This window comes from Pristis pectinata, chromosome 5 (genome assembly GCF_009764475.1).
Source record: "Pristis pectinata isolate sPriPec2 chromosome 5, sPriPec2.1.pri, whole genome shotgun sequence".
NCBI classification, from domain to species: domain Eukaryota; kingdom Metazoa; phylum Chordata; class Chondrichthyes; order Rhinopristiformes; family Pristidae; genus Pristis; species Pristis pectinata.
In genome coordinates this window covers 9,429,103-9,454,092 of record NC_067409.1, presented here as the reverse complement: position 1 = coordinate 9,454,092, position 24,990 = coordinate 9,429,103, and the positions used below count along the sequence as shown (strand labels likewise).

Here is a 24,990-nt window from a genome sequence, read left to right as displayed (position 1 = left end):
AGAGAGAGAGGGGAGAGAGAGAGAGGGGAGAGAGAGAGAGGGGAGAGAGAGAGAGGGGAGAGAGAGAGAGGGGAGAGAGAGAGAGGGGAGAGAGAGAGAGGGGAGAGAGAGAGAGGGGAGAGAGAGAGGGAGGGGAGAGAGAGAGAGGGGAGAGAGAGAGAGGGGACAGACAGAGAGAGGGGAGAGAGAGAGAGGGGAGAGAGAGAGAGGGGAGAGAGAGAGAGGGGAGAGAGAGAGAGGGGAGAGAGAGAGAGGGGAGAGAGAGTGAGGGGAGAGAGAGAGAGGGGAGAGAGAGAGAGGGGAGAGAGAGAGAGGGGAGGAGAGAGAGAGGGGAGAGAGAGAGAGGGGAGAGAGAGAGAGGGGAGAGAGAGAGAGGGGAGAGAGAGAGAGGGAGAGAGAGAGAGGGGAGAGAGAGAGAGGGGAGAGAGAGAGAGGGGAGAGAGAGAGAGAGGGGAGAGAGAGAGAGGGGAGAGAGAGAGAGGGGAGAGAGAGAGAGGGGAGAGAGAGAGAGGGGAGAGAGAGAGAGGGGAGAGAGAGAGAGGGGAGAGAGAGAGAGGGGAGAGAGAGAGAGGGGAGAGAGAGAGGGGGGAGAGAGGGAGGGGAGAGAGAGAGAGGCGAGAGACGGAGAGAGGGGAAAGCAGAGGGAGGGGAGAGTCAGAGAGAGGGGGGAGAGAGAGGGGAGAGAGAGAGGGGAGAGAGAGGGACACCAGCCTGCTTGTTTTCTCTATCGATGGATGAGAAACAATAACTGTGTTTGCCACTGAAATCCATGTATGGAAGTTCACTTTGTTGCTGACCTGTAGAAGGAAACAGGTAATTGTGTGTGGACGACCACAATTCGGATGCTTTTCGGGGTGAGGAAGTCACCACCGAGTAAACACTGAAGTGTCGTTTGGGTTCCATCGTGGAACATTTGGATTTCATATGTACTCTCTCTATGTTTCTCTACGTCTACGTCTTATCTTCAGACAACGGTGGTTGTTGAAGAAGCCCTTGCTCATGTTTCACCTTATGGCTTGCGGAACTGAACTTTAAGAACCATTCCGGAACTGGGAGTTTGGGACTTTGCCACACACACACACACACACACACACGAAGAGTTTAGTTTTTGGGGTTAACGTTCAAGGTTTAACATTTTTGAATTCTAACATGCTAACATTTTTACTTTTATTTTACGTATTATCATAAGTAGTGATTAATAAAATAGTTTTTAACACTGAATCATGCTCAGTGTGGTTCTTTTGTTGCTGGTTCGTGACACTGGAGTCTCACTTGCAGCCACAGAAAAACCTCTGTGCCCCTGACTATAAAGTCCTCCATCACTACTGCTTACCTACACTTATTACCTAATGACTATCTGAATTAATCCCCCTCCCCCATCCTCCCCCTTCCTGCAGTTTAACAAACTTGTCTTCTTCCCAGTTCTCTCAAAGGGTTTTCAACCTGAAATGATAACTCTTGTTTCTCTTCCCACAGATGCAGCCTGTCCTGCTGAGTATTTCTAGCATTTTCTATTTTTATTTTTAAATACAATGCCAATGATCCAGTAAAATTTTAAAGGCAACAGCACAGTCTAATCGTCACTTTTACCACTTTTTGGCAATAACAGCAGCCTTATCAACATTACCCAGATCTCAAGAACAAGTTTAAAAGGGCAAAAAAGGTGTATAGCTGCATTAATCAAGGATTCTTTTACCAAATAACATTTAGGATAATGAAGAGATTATATCAAAGCTGAATCTGAAATACAAAGCAAAAAACATTGGTCTTAATAGACTCAGCTGGTCTGGCAGTATCCGTGGAGATAGAATTAACTAAATGAGTTTTTAGAAGATCTATTGGGAATATGTTATAATCCAAAAATACAGTGTACATTTCCTACACATGATTTTCCTTGTTTAAAACTGATGTTTTACATTTCCAGACAATTATGTTGCAGAATTTTAAAGAAGAAACCACGATGAAGGCTTAAGGTCCATAGGAAAATGCTGAACCAAGGTTGAAAATCAAAAGGAGGAAATTAGGTCAGTGAGGAAGAAGGTATTAGTAATAAATTTTCAGGGCAAAGAAGAGAGAAGACAAAATGCTACATCTAATTTTTCACAACTGACAACTGATGATGAAGGGTTCAAGTAGAAGCTTCATTGGCAGAATTAATTATGATCAGCTTTCTTACTTATTACATCAGCCTGTTATCATTAAAGCAATAATCAAGTTTATTCTTACCTCTGATCTTAACTTGGAATGTTAGACTGTCATCATTAGACATGCAGGTGTAGTTTCCTTGGTCGCTCTGCTGCACTTTTTTGATGACAAGTTTGCGTTGTGTTCCCTGAGAGATGATGTTTATCCTCTGGTCCTGCTTAACCTCTTTTTGATCCTTTCTCCATATGACCGCAGCATTGGCTGGTGACACCTCACAAGACAATTCCAGACATTCTGAGGTTACTGCCATAACTTCAGGTGGAGTTTTTGGTTTGTTTATGAATTTGACAGCTGCAGCTGCAAACAAGCATATTTCATTATAATTAGTGCTTTAAGTCATATGAACATACAAACATATCAGTTAGGAACAGAAGTAGGACCTTGAACCTGCTCCATCATTAACTAAGACATCTACCTAACCCCTACCCCTTTACACCCCCGCCCCCCCCAGGAATCTTTAACCCCCTTGCTTACCAAATATCTATCCATCTCTGCCTTAAAAATATTCAAAGACTCTTTGAGAAAGAGTGTTCCAAACACACATGATTCTTCAAAAAGGATTGCCTCATCTCTGTTTTATGAAGGAGGCAACACCTGCCCTTTCACCTCTCCCCTTCCTACCATCCAGGGATTCAAGCACTCCTTCCTGATGAAGCAGCGATTCAGTCATACTTCTTCCAACCTGGGATACTGCACCTTATGTTCAGAATGTAGTTTGGATATACCAAATGCAAACTGGGTAATTGCTTTGTGGAGCACCTGCAAACAATTCACAGGAATAACCCCGAGCTTCCTGTTGCCTGCAACTTTAATTTACCATCCCACTCCCACCTTTCTTTCTGTTAACGAGGCCAAACACAAGCTTCAGGAACACCTCATCTTCTTTGGGCATGTTGCAGGAAGACTCGCACCACCTCACAATATACCCACCTCATGCCCCATCTGTGAAGGGTCTGCAGTTCCATCATTAGCCTCATTAGGCCCTCCAAACCCACAAAATCAGAACAGAAACAAATCATCCTCGATTCCAGGGGACTGACTCATTTAGCTACCTATGCCTTAGCTTAACTGGCATTGAAGCACCAACTTTAAGTTCAATGTCCACATTTACCAACAAGTTCCTTGTATTGTACACATGCTTAATATAGAGCAGAGATGCAGTTTAGTGCCATTGTTAACATATTCATAAATCCCAGCACCTTCTAGAGCTACAATGATGGCCTTCAATATGTGATGTTGATTTAAAGTTTGAAGTTAAAACTTTCTGCCTGATTTGATTTCTTTGCTATCTTTTGTCCAAGTGACTTTTGCGGCTCAGTCAGAAACCTCAGTCACAAACTGAACTGTATCTTGTGATAAAACAAATAATCCCCCTTTTCGCTGATTTCTTTCTAAAAATTCATTTGTGTCACTGGCGAAATTCTTAAGAACACAGCCTCTAGATTTATAAAGGAAATATTTCATGTTCTGTTTTGGATTTTTTCATGCTCCAATCCCTTTCCTCATAACATAAAAACACATTTTCTTATCAGCTGACAATGCTTTCCCTCAAGAATCTTTTAACTTTAGCTGCACTGGGTGATTTAGCTCCAAATTAAATACCAAATATACGGTTAAGTATCTCATTAAAGAAAGAACATGATAGCATTAAACACTATTAAGTGCAGCTTCCCCAGGTGTGGGATCATAAGGAGGTACTGGAGCTACTTCTATTGCAGCAGAGATGGCTAGGAGGAAATTTCAGAAGCTTTTGAAAATATTGACTTTAATATTAGTTATTAATATCTAGAGAATAGAGAAATATTATTTTCTGATTGAGCAACTAATTGCAAAAGATTATCATTTTAAAATTATCACTAGGAAAACAAGAAGAGAAATTCAGTGAAATTTCTTTGTAAGATGTTTGTTGGACATGGAGATCTTTGCAACTCTTGATATGGATTCTGGTCTGCCAAGGGTGCATTTCTAGAGTATATTGTGGTATTGTATCCTATTGTTACCACTCCAGAATATCTAATCTACTCATTTAACTCGCTAGTATTCATTGAAATTGAATTATAACAGTAGCATATCACAGGTTAGTGCAATAAAATTTTCAACAGCCAGGTATATCACTTAAGATAAAATTCTACACTCTTATATTAGAATGGAAATATATTAAGGAAATAACATTTTCTTGAGAAGTAATAGTGGAATGTAATAAGAAACTCAAAATCAGCAGCAACCATTTAGAACAATGCTCACCTTTCACTCTCAATTTAGCAGTGCTTTCAGCATTGCTAGCTACAAACTTCACATCAGCTTCATTATCCAAAGACCTCACCCGTTTAATTATTAATGTGTGTATATTTTTATTTCTCTGTATTATGTAATTCTCGCTGTCTTGTACAACTTTTCCGTTCATGAACCATGTTCCAGGAGCAACAGAGGATAGTTCAGTAATGAAAGTAGCATCTTCACCAGCTGGAGCTTCAACATTTTGCAATGGCTTCTCAATGGAAATTCTGGGTTCTGACAGAACAAAATACATTTCATTGTTAGCCATGACATACAAACCACTTTATATTCATTCTACTGAGAAAATAAAATATTAATATACTATTGATTTTATAATCTACATGATACATTTCCAGATCATTAAATCTATAATAGAACATAGAACAGTACAGCACAGAATAGGACCTTCAGCCCACAATGTTGTGCTGACATAGCTATTCCCTCCTACCTACAGAATGCCCCTATCCCTCTATTTTCCGCTCATTCATGTGCCCATCCAAACCCCTCTTGAAAGCCCCAAGTGAATTTGCCTCCACCACCCTATCAGGCAACGCAATCCAGGTATCCACTACTCTCTCAGTAAAAAATGTATCCCTCCTATCTGTTCTGAACCTACCCCCTCTCACCTTAAATGCATGCCCTCTGGTATTGGATCACTCAATAATGGGAAGAAGATATTGCTTGTCCACCCTATCTATGCCCCTCATAATTTTATACACTTCCAACAGATCACCCCTCAGCCTCCGCTGCTCCAGAGAAAAGAGCCCACGTTTGTCCAGCCTTTCCTGATAGCACATGCACTCTAATCCAGGCATCATCCAAGTAAACCTCCTCTGCACCCTCTCTAAAGCCTTGACATCCTTCCTATAGTGAGGTGACCAGAATTGGTGAGGTGATGCAATAATCTAAATGCAGCCTGACCAGAATTCTATAGAGATGCATCATAACTTCTTGACTCCTATACTCAATACCCCAATTAATAAATGCAAGCATTCCATAAGCCTTCTTAACCACCCTGCCTACCTGGGTAGCCACTTTCAATGAGTCATGAACTTGCACCCCAAGGTCTCTCTACTCTTCAACACTGTTAAGGGCCTTGCCTTTAGGAGTGTACTGCCTCTTGACATTAGTCCTACCAAGGTGCAACACCTCACATTTATCCGGGTTAAACTCCATCTGCCATTTCTCTGCCCACATCTGCAGCTGATCTATATCATGCTGTATCCGTTGCCAGTCTTCTACACTACTCACAACTCCACCAATCTTGGTATCGTCTGCAAACTTACTAACCCATCCATCAACATATTCATCCAGGTCAATTATGTACATCACAAACAGCATGGGTCCCAGCACAGATCCCTGCAGAACACCACTACTCATAGGCCTCCAGCCCGAATAAGTCCCTTCAACCACCACCCTTTGTCTTCTACAGACAAGCCAGTTGTGGATCCACAGAGCCAATTCTTCAGTGACCCCATGCATCCGAACTTTCTTGATTAACTGATTATGTGGGACCTTGTCAAATGCCTTACTGAAGTCCATATAGATGACATCCACAGTTCTACCTTCATCAATCTCTCTCATCGCCCTGTCAAAAAACTCAACCAGGTTAGTAAGACGTGATTTGCCTCGCACAAAGCCATGCTGGCTTTCTCTAATCAAGCCATTGGATTCCAGATGCTCGTATATCCTATCTCTAAGAATTTTCTCCAGCAATTTCCCTGCAACTGACATGAGACTCACCGGTCTATAGTTACCCGGATTTTCTCTTGTTCTTTACTTAAATAGAGGAACAACATTTGCCACTCACCAGTCATCCAGGACCTCACCCCCAGTCAATGAGGACACAAAGATACTGGTCAAGGCCCCAGCAATTTCATTTCTTGCCTCCCTCAGTAACCTGGGGTACATCCCATCTGGCCCTGAGAACTTATCCACCTTAATATTATTTTGCAGACTTAACACTACCTCCTCCTTGAACTCTAAATGCCCTAACATGTTTACGCCCTCAGTTCCAATTTCTGCGTCCTGCATTTCCCTTTCCTGGGTAAATACTGAAGAGAAATACTCATTCAGAACCTCACCCACCTCCTCTGCATCCAAACATAGACTCCCTTCCTTATTCCTTTCCCTCATTATCCTCTTATTCCTGACATAGGTATAGAATGCCTTTGGATTCTCCTTAATCCTACTTGCTAAGACTTTTCATGGCTCCTCCTGGCTTTCCTAATTCCTTTCCTGAGTTCATTTCTAGCTTCCCTATAGTCCTCACGTGCTCTGTCTGATCCTAACTTCCGAAGCTCTACATGCTTGTCCTTTTTCTTCTTGATTAAGTTCATTATTTCTCTGAACATCCAAGGTTCCCTTATTTTCCCATTCATGTCCTTCCTTCTAATTGGGACATACCTATCCTGTACTCTGTGTATTTGATCCTTAAACACTTCCCACATGCTCGACGTGGACTTACCAGCAAAAAGGTTTTCCCAGTTTACCCGACCTAGTTCCTGCCTTGTGCCTTCATAATTAGCCCTGCTCCAATTAAAACCCTCCCACTAGCCCTATACCTATCCTTATCTATAGCTATCCTGAAAGTTAATGAGCTGTAGTCACTGTTCGCCAATTGCTCACCCACTGATAGGTGAGTCACCTGGCCAGGCTCAATTCCCAACACCAGGTCCAGAATAGACTCTTCCCCTTGCTGGACTGTCAACATATTGATTTAGGAACCCCTCCTGGATACACCTAACAAATTCTGCCCCATCTAACCCACTTGCACTAAAAAGGACCCAATTTATAATCAGGGAAGTTGAAGTCTCCCATGACCACAACCCTATAATTTTTAAACATTTCTCTAATCTGTTTGCATATCCGTTCCTCAATGTCCCGGTGGTGATTGGGAGGTCTATAGTACACCCCCAAGGGAGTGATTGCACCCTTCCTATTCCTGAGTTCTACCCAAATAGACTCTGTATCCGAGCGCTCGATTATGTCTCCCCAGACTGCAGCTGATTAGTATTACAACTCCTCCCCCTCTTTTCTTCCTAAAACTTAGAAACCCTGGTACATCGATCACTCATTCTTGTCCCTCCTTCAACCAAGAATCTGTAATGGCTACAACTTCATAGTTCCATGTACTGATCCATGCTCTAAGTTCATCACTCTTGCCCATAATACTCTGGGCACTAAAGTACAAACACTTCAAACCATTCGTCCCATCACATCTGTTATCAGGAATCTGCCTAATACTACATTCCCTGACGTCAGCCCGCGATTCCGATCCGTCACTTACTGACCTGTTGTTCCGGATGCCATCCCACTGTGAAGCTAGTTTAAACCTTCCCCAGTAGCACTAACAAACCTCCCTGACAGGATATTGGTTCCCCTCCAGTTCAGGTGCAACCCATCGCTCTTGTACAGGTCACCCTCCTTTCATAACTTGACATTTTTCCTGGATCCACTTTGTCTCAATCAATTTATTGGTGAATTATCAACTTAAAATGAAATTCTCTTTACTGACATCCTCCACACTTGATTTTGTAGATTTTAAATGTTTGTAGGAATAGGTCAAATCCATGCACTTCAGGAATTTATTTTTACTGGACATAATGGGCATGAGTGCCCCTGCCATTAAAGCAAAAGAGGCCATCCACTTAATAAAAGACAAGTATCAAGCCAAAGACTCAATTCAGGAACTTTTATTAGGTGATGGCTCCAATGTTTTCAAGCTCAAATCTAAAGGCAATCAATCCTTCCTGGACCACCTAAGAATGACATCTACACTTCCACTACATGCAGATATGATGGACATTTCAGAGGTTTATTTTTGCAAGATTTACAGCATAAACCTAGAAACCCTCAGACATGTTTACTGGAAAAAATTGTAAGGGACAGAATCTATGTACATTTGGAAAGGCAAAAGCTGATCAGGGATAGTAAGCATGCGAGGAAATTCTATCTCACTAATTTGATCAAGATTTTTCAGGATATAAACAAAGGAGGTTGATGAAGGTAGGGCGATAGATGTGGACGTTAGTAAGGTATTTGACAAGGTTCCGCACGGTAGGGTAGTCGAAGAAGGTTAAGACACATGAGATCCAAAGTAAGCTGGCTAATTAGATCCAAAATTGGCTTGGTGATAGGAGGCAGGGGGTAGTGGTAGAAGGTTTTTTTTAATTGTAAGTCTGTAACTTGCACCGTACCTCAGAGATTGGTGCTTGTGGCATTATTATTTGTGAAATGTATTAACAACTTGAATGTGAATTTAAGAGGTATGATTATTAAGTTTGCAGGTGACACGAAAATTGGTGGTGGTATGGATACTGAGGAAATTATCTAAAGTTACAGAAGGATATAGATTAGATAGAAAGTTGAGCAGAGCATTGGCAGATGGAATTTAATCCCCACAGATGAAAGGAGATGCATTTGGGAAGCCAAATAGGGGCAACATATACAGTAAATGGTAGGGTGCTAAAGAATGTTGATGAATAGAGAGACCTAGGGGTCTAAGTCAATAGTTCCCTGAAAGAGGCAACACAGGTTGATAGAGTGGTGAAGGTGGCATATGACATGCTTACCTTCATACATTAGAGCACAAAATATAAGAGTTGGGACATTATGTTGCAACTTTACAAAACACCAGTTAGACTACATTTGGAGTATTATGTGCAGTTCTGGTTGCCACACTCTGGGAAGAATATGGTTGCACTGGAGAGAGTACAGAAGATATTCACTGGGATGTTGCCTGGATTGGAGGACTTTAGTTATGGGGAGAGACTGGAGAGGCTGGGCTTGGCTTCTCTGGAGCAAAGGAGTCTGAGGGGTGACCAAAGAGAAGTATATAAATTTGTTTTTGTTTACAGGCATAGATAGGGTAAATGGTCAAAATCTTTGTCTCACGGTAGGGGTATCATAAACAAGAGGGCATCGGTTTAAGGTAAGAGGAAAAAGCTTTAAAAAGTATTTGAGGGGTTAGATTTTTTGTTACACAGAGAGTGACATCTGTAACATGCTGCCAGAGGAGGTGCTAGAATCAGATGAAAATACTACATTTAAGAGGCATTTGGACATACACTTAAATAGGCAAGGCATAGAAGGATACAGTCCTAATTTGGGCAAATGGGATTAGTGCAGATGGACGGGAAAAGTCAGCACTGACATGGTGGGCCAAAGGGCCTGTATCTGTGCTGTACAATTCTATGCTCAAAATTGCTGCCTGGTTGTGGGAGAAAGCAATAGATCTACCCTCTCCACTCCCTAACCTTGCTGATTGAGGATGGCAACTTTATTGGGGATAAGATCAGTGAAGGTTGAGGAATTGTTTGGGAGTCTGTCACAGTAAGGATCAAAGACGACTTAGGAGTATGCGAGGGAGAAGATAGGTCCAAGGAATTAGGCAGAGAATCAGGAGGCTGAGATGCAGGGTTCAGATGCTGGGTGTAATTGCCTAGGTAAATACAAAAGAAGGAACATTGAAGAGGACAAACACTCAATCTTCCTGGCTGCAGCCCAAGCGTGATTACATTATCCTTTGATTAAGGCTAAGGCAGATTACAACCCATTAGTTAAGGGTGCTTCAAAAAGCAAAGCCCATTCAGTTCAAACCCTCATATACACAAACAATTTTGAACAACTGGCATCAAAATATGCATTGCACACTGGCTGATGTCACTATGAAACCTTGGCAGGTATTAAGAGGAGCTTCTTGATTCATAATGGAATGGAGACTTTTCCACAGAGCCTACAAAATGGAATTATTCAATGTTGGATTCTGCAAGTAAATTATGATTTTAACTCGTATTAGCCATGAGACAGTGGAGGTCAATGCTGACAAAACTCATCTTGATGTCAACCATATCAAGTCCAAGATAATTTTAATTTCTTAAAGTCATAGTATTTTTAACAAAGCAAAAACAATTTTTTTTCTTTTATCTAGAGTGAAACATGTCAACTGGTAAATCAATGATTCTAGGGATTATGCACATGTTACATAAAAATAATGGAGAAACTGGCATTGTTCTCCTTGGAACAGAGGAGGCTAAGTGGAGCAGACTCAATGGGCCGACCGGCCTACTTCTGCTCCCTTGTCTTGTGATCTTGTAAGTAGGGATTTTATAGAGAGACTTAAAATCATTAAGTGCCTAGACAGAGAAGATTGAAAGAAACTGTTCAACTGACAGAAGGCTCAAAAGCCAGATTTTTTTTACACAGCAAATGGTTGAAATCAACAATGTCCAGCAGGGGGAGTAAAGGATGCAGATTCATTCATGATCATAGAATCATAGAACTGTACAGCACAGAAACAGGCCCTTCTGACCCTCCTCTTACATGCTGACCATGATGCCCATCTACACTAATCCCATTTGACCACATAAGGTCCGTAATCCTCTACATTTTTCCTATCCAAATACCTGCCTAAACACCTTTAAGTGCTGTAATTGTATCTGCCTCTACCACTTCCTCTGGCAGCTCGTTCCAGATATTCACCTCCCTCGGTGTGTAAAACATACTCTCAGATCTCCTTTAAATTTCTCCCCTCTCACCTTAAACATGCCCTCTAGTTCTCGATTCCCCTGCCTTGGGAAAAAGATTCTGACTATCTATCCTATCTGTGGCCTCATAATCTTATAGACTTCTATAAAGTCACCCCTCAGCCTCTTAATTTCCAGTGAGAATAAACCATACCTATCTAATAACTAACTACAGCCCTCCATTCCAGCCACATTCCAGTGAATCTCTTCTGCACTCTCTATTGCTACCATATTCTTTCTGTTCATAATGCTCTAACTGTGGTCTAACCATGATGTCCAAAAGGGAGTTGAATTAGTGCTTGAAAGGGAAAAATCTGCAGTCCTATGGGGGGGGGGGGGGGGGGGGGGAGGGAGAGTGAGACCATCTTGCATAGTGTGAGCTAAATGGCAAATTCTGTGCAGCAATTTTTCCATGAATCTGCTAAAATTATAGTTTATTTGCAAATAAATTAAAGAAAAGAGCAGGAACAAATGACCAATAATGGAGAATATGCATGAAGAAAGAGAAAGACGATACTCACCAATATAAAATGTTCCTGGGACTTCTAAGTATTCACTCTGAGTAAAGTTGTTTACAGAACTAATTCTGAACTGATAAGTAGCTCCTTCTGACAAGCCACTCAGTGCGAACTCTTGTGCCTCTATCTTTTCTGAAGTATGGCACCTTGTCCAGGTATTGCTTCCTATTTTCGTTCTTTCTACTATGTATCCAGTCACAGGGGCAGGTGGCACATCTACAGGCAGTGACCAAGCCAAAGTAACAGATGTTTCCGTTTTTTCTTTGACCACAGGGTTGACTGGGGGATGTGGTGGAACTTTCCGGGGTGCTAGGAAAAAATACAAAGATATTACTGACAAAGTCAAGAAATGCAAAATAAAGCTTGAAAATAGACAGGCACTGATGAATTCTTTGGTTAAATTCTATTGAAACACTCAAATCAATATTATTGCAATAAACCTACTCTGGAAAGTTGCAGATTTTGTAATGAGTAGTTCACATTAAACTTCTGCATAATGGTATATATTAATAACAGACTTGACCACAACATAGCAAATAATTTGAAGCTACCTTGAAATAGATGGGTCAAGAAAGAAACCAAGCCATGAAGCAAAATATTGGATTCAATGTCCATTATACACAACACCTGGTATCTAATTGTACTGACGTCAATGCAATCAAATAACATTCGCAGCATAGCTGATCTGATATTGCCCATTTTACACACAGGACAAATTTCTAGCCAGGAATTTCTTTCAAACTTGCAAAACAGTGCAGCAACTCAATATGTTAGACTGTGTTCAGTTACTCATTGCCACATTATTTCTTTACTACCATTAATATCAAGAAAAACCTCAGCACCACCTCAAATTAAAGATAACAATGGTAAAATGAGCTGGGTCACATGGTCCGATTTTTATTGATCCTCTAACAGCACCTTCTTGGATGGATCAAGAAATGGATTAGCAAATTACTCCAGTGTTTAAGGCAGAGATCTTAATGACCAGCAACCTGCCTGAGCTTATCTGTCACATGCCATGCTGTTTCTTCTAGTATGCTACTGAGGGCAAACTCCTGCAAGAAGACAGGTGATTGACAGGGCCCTGTGTAGCACACAGTCTTTTCAATTGTAAGTGATTAGGTAATCATTTAGTGCCATAATCTGTAGCTGAGGATAGTGTTGTTGTTGCCAACATAGCTTGGGTTTCATAACAGGATCAATGAACACCAAATAGCTCGGCTAACATTTATTGTCCATCCCTATGTGTTCTTGAATAGGTGGTATGAGCTTTTTTATTGAATCATTGCTGTCCTTATGGTGAAGGTACTTCCACAATGCTGTTGGGGAGGAAGCTGCAGGACTTATACCCAGATACAAAACAGGAACGAATGTATACTTCCAAGTCAGAATTAAATGTGATTTCAAGGAAATCTACAGATAATGGTTCCTATGTTCCTGATGTTCTTGGTTCTAGATGTCATAGGTTTGGGAGGTGTTGTCAGAGTAACCAATGCACTTTATAGATGGTAGACTGCAGCCATGGTTTTGTTTATTCATTTTTCAGGATTCAAGTTTTATTGGCGAGAGCAATTTTCTTGAACCACTGCTATCCTTCTGGTGAATATATACCAGAATGCTGTAAGACAAGGAGTTCCACAATTTAGACTTCGACATGATGGCCATATATTTCAAAGTAAGGATGACATGCACCTTGAGGGAGAACTTGCATTTGGTAGTGTTCCCCTGTACATGCAGCTCTTGGTGGTAGAGGTTTCCAGTGGTAAAGCGAATGAATGGGATGCCAATCAAGCAGGCTGCTTTGCTGAGAACAGTATCAAACATCGTGAGTGTTGCTGGAGCTGCACTCATCCAGGGAGGTGAGGAGTACTCCATCACCTCCCTGGATTTGTATTTTGTAGATGATGGAAATACTTTGGAATGTTAGGAAGTGTGTCATTCAACTCAAAATGTCCAGTCCCCAATCTGATCCTGTATCCATTTTATTTGTGTGGCTGGTCCAGCTGAAAATTTGGCCAGTGGTGATACCTAGGATGTTCTTGATCTGACACATTAACTTCCCTTGGATCTGAAACCTTAACTCTGAGACTCAACAAATGTTGACACAAGAGACTTCAGACACTGGAATCTGAAGCAACAAGCAATCTGCTTGAGAAACTCAGCAGGTCGAGCAACATCCATGCAGGGAAAGGAATGCTGCTCAACCCACCAAGTTCCTTTAGCAGATTGTTTGTTACTCCTCAAATGCTGCCTGACATCCTGACCTTCTGCGTTTTTATGATCATGCTGAATGGCTGAACAAGCTTGAAGGGCCAAGTGGCCTAGTTCTGCTTCTATTTTTCTACACTTCTAATGGTACTTGCTGTATGTGGACATGGACTGCTTCATTTGCTGAAGAGTTGCAAATAGAATTAAAGATTGTTCTTGGATGATTGCACAATGTAGCCGAGTGGCTCTGGGGGAACCCAAACTGGGTACCAGTGAAGAGGATGTTGCAAGTGCTGCTTGGTAGCACAGTCAACAATACCTTCTGTCAATTTTCTGATAATTGGTAATTGTTGTGGCAATTCGTTCAATTCAACTTGTTCTGCTTCTTAGGCAACTTATCACATTGTTAAGCAGGTGCCTGTGATGTAAATGTATTGAAACAGCTTGGCCTGAAGCGGAGCTTTCTCTGAACACAAGAACATAAGAAAATGGGACAAGAGTAGGCTATTCAGCTGCCTCTAGAACATGTCTTCAGTACTGAAGCCAGAATATTAACTAGAGCAATATCGAGCTGTTTATCCAACCTTACCTTATAACTAATATTATCTAATCCAGGTAACATCCAGGAGAACTTCAGTCTTGCCTTTAGCACTCACATACTATGCAGCACCAACTTGTAGAATGTAGCTTCTGCCTCCTGTTAGATATTTAATTGTCTACACCATTCACAGCTAGACATGGCAGAACTAACAGAGCTTTGATTTGATCTATTGACTGTGAGATCACTTAGCTCAGTCAGGCTTGTGCTGGGCACCTCAATTTTCAGATACACCCAGTGCTGCTGCTTCTACAATGAACCAAGGATGAACCCCTGGCTTGATTATACAAAGAATATAGAACAATACAGCACAGGAACAGATCCTTCAGCCCAAGATGTCTATGCTGGCTATGATGCCAATTTGAACTAATCCCACCTGCACATGGTCTATATTTCTCCATTCCCTGCCTGTTCATGTGCCAGTCTAAATGACTCGAGATGCTATCGTATCTGCTTCCACCACTTTCCCTGGCAGAGCGTTCCAGGCACCTACCACTCCCTGTGCAAAAAATTTGCCTCACACATCTCCTTTAAACCTTTTATCTCTCACCTTAAAGCTATGCCCTCAAGTATTTGACATCTCCATCCTGGGAAAAGGACTCAGATTGTCTAAGTTATCTGTGGCTCTCACAATTTTATATGCTTCTATCAGGTTGCCCTTCAGCCTCCAACACTCCAAAGAAAATAAATGAAGTTTGTCCAACCTCTCCTTATAACTAATATTCTCTCATCTAGGCAACATCCTGTGAACTTCTGCACTCTATCCAAAGCCTCCATATCCTTTCTGTAATGCGGCAACCAGAACTGAACACAATACTCCAATTATGGCTTAAACAGAGTTTAATATGGCTATAACATGAGTTCCTGACTTTTATTCTCAACACCCGGACCTATGAAGGCAAGTATGCCACATGTCTTCTTTACCACCCTATCTACTTGTATTGGTACTTTCAGGGAGTTATGGACTTGCACCCCAAGATCCCTCGGTACATCAAAGCTCCCAAGGGTCCTGCCATTTACTATACACCTTCCTCTTACATTTCACCTCCTAAAGTGCAACATCTCACACTTGTCTAGATTAAACTCCATCCGCCATTTCTCTGCCCACATTCCAACTGGTCTATATCCTGCTGAATCATTTGACAACCTTCCTCACTATCCACAACTCTGCCAATTTTTGTGTCATCTGATTATAACAGTAAAATGAGGAAATGTCATGCTGTGAGATTACTGATAGTGGTAATGTACATTTCTGCAGTCACTGATGGTCCACAGTGCCTCATGGATGCCCAATTTTGAGCAGTCAGCTGTATTCCAAGTCCATCCTGTTTAGCAAAGTTGTGCTGCTATACCAATCAGTGGAGGGTGCCTCTTTGTATGAAGACCATCTCCACAAAGAGTATATGATTGTCTTCTACCAATGTTATAATGGACATTAATTTGAAAAGGTGAGCACAAGGTCAACAGAAAACAAATAAAACTGCAGATGCTGGAATCTGAAACAAAAACAGAAATGCTAGAAGAACTCAGCCGGTCAAGCAGCATTTGTGGAGAGAGAAACCAATTAATGATTCAAGTCAAAGACTATTCATTGGAACTAAGAGAGAGAAAAAGCAAGTACTAATTTCGGCCTGAAACGTTAACTGATTTCTCTTTCCACAGATGCTGCTTGATTGGCTAGGTTGTCCAGCCTCTCTGTTTTTGAACACAAGATCAAGTTGGTACAACAGACAGGATTAACTGATTTTCATGTGCCTCATTCTTTCCATTACTTAGTTGGAGATAACTAGTGCTCATCTAAATACTGAACAAACAACATGACAAAACAGAGATGGGGGAGAAGGTGAAAAAAGTGATGACAAAGAATGGAACCAAATGAGGACAGAGCTCAGGCATTTGTGGAAAATTAGTATGATCCCAAAAAAAATGAGAAAGTCTAGAATAGTAAGATAGGATAGTTTATCACAATCATGCATTGTGCAATTCATATCATTGTTAAAAGGAAAATATTTGAAAGGGAAGTTGGGCAGTTGGCAATTCAGTAGGAATGGGTAAAAGGAACAGGAAGTGGGTCCATTAGATAATACAAACTCAGAAAAGCCATGTAGGAAGATAGGAGCGAAACAAAATAAAAGATGTAAGATTACCATTCGTGAAAGGGGGAAACATCAGGGCAAGTTTGGCTTAGTGGGCTACTTCAGATGGAACTAGCAAATGCAGCTAATACAGATAGCATCTCACAAAATTATTAAGTACCTGTCAAGCAAATGCCAGAGTAAATCCATGATTCACTAAATTCTCTGATCATTTCCTTTGTACCACCTTTTTCTTAATGGTTGTTGCTAATGTCAAGTGTCCTGGTTGCACTGAGATCCATCACCAGCATTTGGCTATGTGGACTGGCTATAAATAGTAACATTATTTAGCAGACTTAGCAAGTGTAATGATAGTGGTAAGATTTCAGATTTTGCTTCCAGATGCACTGGACAGTTTTCTCTTAACTAATATTGCTGCCAAGTCTGATCACTTGCAGATTCAGCACATCCACCTACTGGCGCCAATGCAGTGAATTTAGAAATTTTCTGGAACTACTTCCTTGGAGCAGAGAAGGTTGTGAAGTACTTTGACAGAAACGTTCAAAAACATGAAGGGGCTGGACTGATTGGGGAAAAAAAAAGAGAAACTGTTATAATAGGCAGAATAGTCAAGAAACAAAGAATACAGGCAGGAGAAGTGGGCTCAGTAGTTGTTCAGAAGAAGAGGTACAAGCACCTAGACGAGAAAAAGTTAGTAAATCCAGAAGGCAGAACAAATGAGCAAGTGAACATCATGGGAATTCAAAGCTAAATTTTATTAAAAGAACTCAAAGATTTAATTAACACAATATCGTTGCCATCGCTGACACATGGTTGAAGGACAGGCAGGATTCACAACTCAATATCCCAGGGTAGAGAATTTTCAGGCGAGACAGGAGGAGGAGTAATAGGGCAAGAAGTATTGCATTGTAAGTCGAAGACTTCAGTATTGAGGGAGGATATCCTGGAAGGCTCCACAAATGAAGCAGTATAGGTAGAAATTAGAAACAAAATGGATGTTGTCACTGCTCTGGGTATTTTACAGACCTTTCAACAGGAGAAAAAGGAACAGCTATGAAGGCAGATATCAAAGAGATGCTATAAAAGTAAGGTTGTTAAACCGGGGGATTTCAAGTTCCCAAATATTAACAGTGATTGTCTTAGCTTTAAGAGCTCACAGAGGACAGATTTTTTGGTGTGTCCAGAAGAGCTTTTTGACATAGTAGTGAGGGAAAGAGCATTACTGGGCCTTATTTTGGGGAATGTGGTTGGTCAAGTGGAGGGAGTGTCAATAGAGAAACATGTTGGAGATAGTGACCATAACTTCATGTATTCTTAAAGTTGATATGGAAAAGAATAGGGATGGATCAGAATTAAAGGTCTTAAATGGGGGGGGGGGGGGCAGTGGCCAATTTCATTAACATAAAGCAGGACCTGGCAAAGGTAGATTGGGAGTATCTACTTGCAAGTAAGCCTCCATTTGCACAGTAGCAAGAGTTCAAGACCAACATGTTCCTGTAAGTGTTAAACCCAGGGTTAATAATTATAAGGAACCCTGGATGTCAAAGGATATTGAGGGTTGGATAAAGAGAAAAAAAGGCATATGACAGGCATTGGGAACTAATGATGGGGGAGTGCCTGTCAAGAGTAGAAGAAGTGTAGGGAGACGATTAAAAAGGAAGATCAGAGGCAATGTGTGCATGGAGCCAAAAGGTATAGGTCAGGTCCCAAATGAATATTTTTCATCAGTATTCACAAAAGAGACAGATTTCATAGTTTGAGAATTCAGTCAAGAGATAGGTGAAGCTCTACTGCAGTTCTCCGTAAATAAAGAGGAGGTACTTGATGCCTTGGCAGGCTTAAAACTGGATGTCCTCAGGATTGGATAGGATTTATCCCAGGTTGCTATGGAAAGCAAGCAATGAGATTTATGAGGCCCTGGCTGAGATTTTTAAATTTTTGCTGGACACAATTGATGTACCAGATAAGTGGAGGACAGAAAACATAATCCCCCTTTCCAAGAAAGGCAGCAGGGAAAAGCCTGGTAACTATAGACCTATGAGCCTAACATCAATGGTATGGAAGAAAGTGGATAAAATTCTGAGGGAAAGGATTAATGATCATTGGGGAAAGGCAGGGACTAATTAGAGATAGCCAACATGACTTTGTCAAGGGCAGATCATATCTGATCAATTTGATTGAATTCTTTGAAAAGGTAACAAAGTGCATTGATTTGAGGGCAGGGCAGTAAATGTGATTTACATGGAATTTAGTGAACCTTAGAAAAGGTCCCACGTGGAAGATTGGTTCAAAAGGTAGGGCCCTTGAAACCCGGGGAAAGTTGGCAAATTGGATCCAAAATTGGCTTGGCAATAGGAGATAGAGGTTGATGGTAGGAGGTTGTTTTTTGCGATTAGATGTCGGTGACTAGTGGTGTCCCACAAGGATCAGTGCTGGGATCCTTGTTGTTTGTATTATACCTGAATGACTTTGATGTAGATGTGGTATCAAGATCAGTAAGGACATAAATGACACAGATTTTGGCAGAGTTATTGACAGTGTGGAAGGTAGTCTTAAGCCGTGACGAAATGTTTTGATAAAATGGGCTGAAAAATGGCAGATGGAGTTTAATCCAGACAAATGCAAGGTGATGCATTTATGAGCTCTAATGAGACAAGGACATACACCATGAATGAGAGGCTTTATGGAGTACTGAGCAACAGAGGGACCTTGGAGTACTATGGCATCGCAGGTAGACAATATGGTTTGGAAGGCATACAGGATACTGGCCTTCATTAGTTGGGGCACTGAATACAGAAACAGCAAAGTTTATGCTCCAACTTTATAAAACCTTGGTCAGACCTCAACTGGAGTACTGCATGCAGTTCTGGTCACCAAGGTAAAGGAAAGATGTGATAGCACTGGAGAGGCTGCAGAAGAGATTCACCAGGATGTTGCCTAGGATAGAGCAGTTCAGTTATGAGTAGAGACTGGAGAAGCTGGGTCTTTTTTCCCTGGAACAGAGGAGGGCAAGAGGGGATACAATTGAGGTATGTAAAAGCATGAGCAGTATAGATATAGTATAGACTGCAGGAAACTTGGTATTGATTTATTATTGTCATATGTATAGTGAAAAGCTTTTGTTTTGCATGTCATCCAGACAGATTATGCCATCCATAATTACATCAAAGATGATAAAAAGAATGCAGAATATAGTGTTACAGTTAGAGAAAGTGCAGTGCAGGTAGACAAATAAAGTGCAATAGCCACGACAAAGTAGATTGAGAGATCAAGAGTTCACCTTTTAGCGTATGAGAGGTCCATCCAAGAGATCTGATCACAGTGGGATAGAAGTTGTCCATTAGTCTGGTGGTTCGTGCTCTAAGGCCTTTGTATCTTCTGCCAGAATTGAGAGGGTAGAAGACAGAATGACCAAGGTGGGAGGAGTCCTTGATTTCCCGAGACAGCAGCAAGTGTAGATGGAGTCAATGGAAGGGAAGCCAGTTTGTGTGATGGACTGGGCTGCATTCACAACTCTCTACAATTTGAGGTTTTGGGCATACCAAGCTGTGATGCATCTGAATAGGATGCTTTCTATGATACATCTATAAAACTTAGTAAGAGTCTTCGGGGACATGCCAACTTTCCTTCTGAGAAAGTAGAGGCGTTCGTGTGCTTTCTTGGGGAAACTTTTCCCCATATCAGAGGCAGCTAAAACTAGCGGAACATAGGTTTAGGGTTAGAAGGAAGAGATTCAGAGGGGATATGAGGAGGACCTTCTTCAGCCAGAGAGCGGAAAGTACTTGGAATGCAATGCTTGAGAGAATGTTTGAAGATGGATCACTGACAAAATTTATTAAGTGTCTCAATAAACACTTGAATCGCTTGGACAAAGAGGACTATGGACCAATTGCTGGGCAATGTGGTTAATACAGAACGGTGCCCACTGGTCAACGTGGATGAATTGGCCAAAGGGCCTCTTTCCATGCTGTTCAATTCTATGATTTGAAGTGATTGACAAAAAAGCCAGAAGTGACTTTATAATGCATGAAATCATCATATCTGGAATTTAATGATGGAAGCAGATTCAACTGTTCCTTTCTGGAAGGATACTTGTGGGAGAAAAAATTATGAGGCTTCAGGAATGAAACTGACTAGATTGCTCTTAAATGGCAGTAACTGTACTGTAACAATTCTATGATTCTATGAACTTATACCATTGATATGGTATAAGATCATAGAATCATAGAATTGTGTGAACAGTGCACAAATTATGTAACAAACAACAGTGATTTTCAAAAATATAGATATCTTCAAACACTGAAACAAATTCTGAAATTCTCAAACAACACATTCATATTTGAGATATAAATTTTAGATTTTTCCCCCAAGTCATATTTCACAGAACAATGTGAAAAGTAAACAGCTTATTTCTCATTCTCCCACCTGCCACCATTTGTTTTACATTTTCTCTCTTTTGTATTGCTGTTTATCTATGCATATTTCTACATGTCTTAACTCCCTCAAATTCTCTCTTTTTATAATTACAAACAAATTTAAGAGTGATTTCTAAAGGTGGGACTGACCGGATTGATAAATAGGATACAGTAAGTTCAGAGAATTTTGAGAAAACATTCTATAAAGGGATCACACAGGATCTCAAGGATGCAAAATGATGAGTTGTAATATCCAGAAGAATATGGATTTGTTAATGAGGAGAGAGTTAAATCTAAGAAAATGACAGCATGTTACGATGCCAGGACCAACCCAATGACTTCAGGATTTTACTGAGGCAGGACAAGGGGCACACAATAAGCTGACATTTTAAATGAGCAAACCTCTGCCTAACCTGCTTCACAGGTTTTACGTCAAATTCTGGAAACCAAGAAATTGCAGTGAAGTGAGGACACCTTTGTGGCCCAGTAAGAACAAGAGTGGTTCCCCCGCACCCAATCTCCAACATAATCAACGACTTTCCCTCCCCACCCCAGGTTGGATACTGGATCTGCTTGATCTTGTGACCTGCTTCAGATCCTTCCCACCTGACTATAAACCAGAAGTTTTATATGGAACTGTTAGGAGGTATGCTGTGAAGTTAAAACATCTGGGTTTTCTACAAAAAAGTTCACAACCCAACCTATGCAATTTGCTCCAATCAATATTATGGTCTGCAATTTGAAGAGGAGTTACCTGGGAATATTTCCTCAGGAGTTGCTTCAGGGGCAATATAAGTAATTTTCCATTTCTCTCTCCAAATGTTCTCCCTCTGCTTACACCTCCTCCAGTCATATGAATTGCCATTAACAAGCCTTCTTCTCGCTAGTTATACCACTAAGTGTGAAAGGATTAAATGGGCTGGATTTTTTAAAACCAAGAGAGGCTTTTTTGTGCCAGTACCTAGATAGTTCTACAAGGGATGGGTCAGCATGACGTTTAATCCTAGGGAATGAAGCCATGTAAGTGGATGAAATGTCAGTGGGTGAGCACTCTGGGAACAGCCACCATGTTTGAAAGGAGTAATGGAAAAGGATAAAAAAGGTGTCTGAATTTGGGGGGGGTGGAGGGGAAGGGAGATTTCAATTTCATTAGATAGGATCTTCAAAATGTATACTGGGAACAGCTACTTGCAGGTAAATCTACATTCAGGAAATGGAAGTCTTTTAAAAGTGAAATAGTGCGAGTTCGGGGCCAACATGTTACTGAAAATGCTGAAGAGGAAGAACGTCAAGTCCAGGGAACTCTGGCTACCAAGGGTTTGATAAAGTCTACAAGTTTGCAGATGACACCAGCATAGCAGGCTGTATCTCAAATAACGATGAGTCGCAGTACAGGAAGGAGATAGAGAGTTTAGTGGCATGGTGTCATGACAACAACCTTTCTCTCAATGTCAACAAAACAAAAGAGCCAGTCATTGACTTCAGGAAAGGGGGCAGTGTACATGCACCTGTCTACGTCAACAGTGCTGAGGTCGAGAGGGTTGAGAGCTTCAAGTTTCTAGGAGTGAACATCACCAATAGCCTGTCCTGGTCAAATCACGTAGATGCCACGGCCAAGAAAGTTCACTAGCGCCTCTACTTCCTCAGGAGGCTAAAGAAATTCAGTATGTCCCCTTTGACACTCACCAACTTTTATCGATGCACTACAGAAAGCATCCTATCTGGATGCATCATGGCTTGGTATGGCAACTGCTCTGCCCGGAACCACAAGAAACTGCAGAGAATTGTAGACACAGCCCAGCACATCACGGAAACCAGCCTCCCCTCTATGGACTCTTGTCTTTACCTCTCGCTACCTTGGTGAAGCAGCCAGCATAATCATAGACCACTCACCCAGGTCATTCTCTCTTCTCCCCTCTTCCATCAGGCAAAAGATACAGGAGCCTGAGGACACATAGCACCAGGCTGAAGGGCAGCTTCTATCCCACTGTGATAAGACTATTGAATGGTTCCCTTATACGATGAGATAGACTCTTGACCTCACAGTCTACCTTGTTATGACCTTGCACCTTTATTATCTACATGCACAGCACTTCCCTGTAGTTGTGACACTTTACTCTGTATTCTGTTATTGTTTTTACCCTGTACTACCTTAATGCACTGTGTAATGAATTGATATGTATGAATGGTATGCAAGACAAGCTTTTCACTGTGCTTCAGTACAAGTGACAATAATAAACCAATACACCAATAAATCCCTGATGACTATCCCTGATCATTCTTTTGAAGAGGTAACCAAACCAACCCCTCCTTACCTGGATCCACCTATTGCTTGCCAGGTCCTGCTTCATCCCTCCCTATCACCTCTTTATACTGGCTATCTCCCCACCACACTGTCTGTTCTGATGCAGGGTCTCAACCTGAAATATTGATTATCCCTCTGTCTCTATAGATGTTGGCAGACCCAGTGAGTTCCTCCAGCAGCTTGTTTTATGTTCCAGATTCCAGCATCTGCAGCTTCTTGTGTCTCCATGTAACCAATATATTGATGAGGGCAGTGCAGTTGGAGCAGTTTACATGGACTTCAGTAAGGCTTTTGATAAGGTTCCACTTGAAAAGCTGGTCCAAAACCTTAGAGCCCAAGGGATCCAAGAAATATTGGCAAATTAAATCCAAAATTGGCTTGATAATAGGAGACACACAGTGATGGTGGAGAGTTATTTTTGTGAGTTATAGCACGTCTCTAATCCCAGGTGAAAATAAATTGACATGTATGCATTTCAACATAGCAGGGTAAACAGTGAGGACTCAAATGGATAGAAGGATCAACAGGAAAGGCAGCTGGAGGAAGATCCTCTTTGGACAATGACAGAAACATCATTGCTGAGTTAGTCTATTCATATTTTGCACGGGTAATCTATTTGGTAATCTGTGGGAGAAGACAGAGAGTGGTAGTGGATGATTGTTTCTCAGACTGGAGGCCTGTGACTAGTGGTGTGCCTCAGGGATCTGTGCTGGGGCCATTGTTGTTTGTTGTCTATATCAATGATCTAGATGATAATGTGGTAAATTGGATTAGCAAATTTGCTGATGACACTAAGATTGGAGGTGTAGTGGACAGCGAGGAAGGCTTTCAAAGCTTGCAGAGGGATCTGAACCAACTGGAAGAATGGGCCAGAAAATGGCAGATGGAATTTAATGCAGACAAGTGTGAGGTGTTGCATTTTGGAAGGACAAATCAAGGTAGGACATACACAGTAAATGGTAGGGCACTGAGGAGTGCGGAGGAACAAAGGGATCTGGGAGTTCAGATACATAATTCCCTGAAAGTGGCGTCACAGGTAGACAGGGTTGTAAAAAAGGCTCTTGACATCCTGGCATTCATAAATCAAAGTATTGAGCATAGGAGTTGGGACGTTATGGTGAGGTTGTATAAGTCACTGGTGAGGCCAAATTTGGAGTATTGTGTGCAGCTCTGGTCACCTACCTATAGGAAGGATATCAGTAAAATTGAAAGAGTGCAGAGGAGATTTACTAGAATGTTGCCGGGTCTTCAGGAGTTGAGTTACAGGGAAAGATTGAACAGGTTAGGACTTTATTCCTTGGAGCGTAGAAGAATGAGGGGAGATTTGATAGAGGTTTACAAAATTATGAGGGGCATAGACAAAGTTAATGCGAGTAGGCTCTTTCCACCTAGATTAGGAGAGATAAGAACGAGAGGACATGGCTTTAGGGTGAAAGGGGAAAGGTTTAGGGGAAACTTTTCACTCAGAGAGTGGTGGGAGTGTGGAACGGGCTGCCATCTGATGTAGTAAATATGAGCTCACTCTTAAGCTTTAAGAATAAATTGGATAGATACATGGACGGGAGAGGTTTGGAAGGTTATGGACTGGGTGCAGGTAAGTGGGACCAGCAGAATAACATTTCGGCACAGACTAGAAGGGTCGAATGGCCTGTTTTCTGTGCTGTAGTGTTCTATGGTTCTATTTCTTTATCTGTGCTGTGTCCCTGTCAGCCTCTATATCAATATTAAGAAAATTAATGTCCTACACTAACCACCTCCTGGCAGAAATCCACCACCTCTATCACTACAAGAAATAAATATGAATAGCTGCCAATTAAAACTTGCAGCTATTATACTTAAAG

The 24,990-nt window shown here is 41.4% G+C and overlaps 1 protein-coding gene across 1 annotated transcript in view; it reads right to left on the bottom strand.

The window, feature by feature from the left end:
- The window catches only part of LOC127570499 (obscurin-like), a 465,385-nt gene that overhangs the window by 404,483 nt on the left and 35,912 nt on the right, over nucleotides 1–24,990 (bottom strand). The window contains exons 5-7 of the mRNA XM_052016136.1: nucleotides 11,531–11,836; nucleotides 4,450–4,716; nucleotides 2,227–2,502 (exon numbers count right to left, since the gene is read on the bottom strand). Of these exons, the coding sequence (XP_051872096.1) occupies nucleotides 2,227–2,502; nucleotides 4,450–4,716; nucleotides 11,531–11,836 (849 nt within the window). The remainder of the gene's footprint in view (nucleotides 1–2,226; nucleotides 2,503–4,449; nucleotides 4,717–11,530; nucleotides 11,837–24,990) is intronic.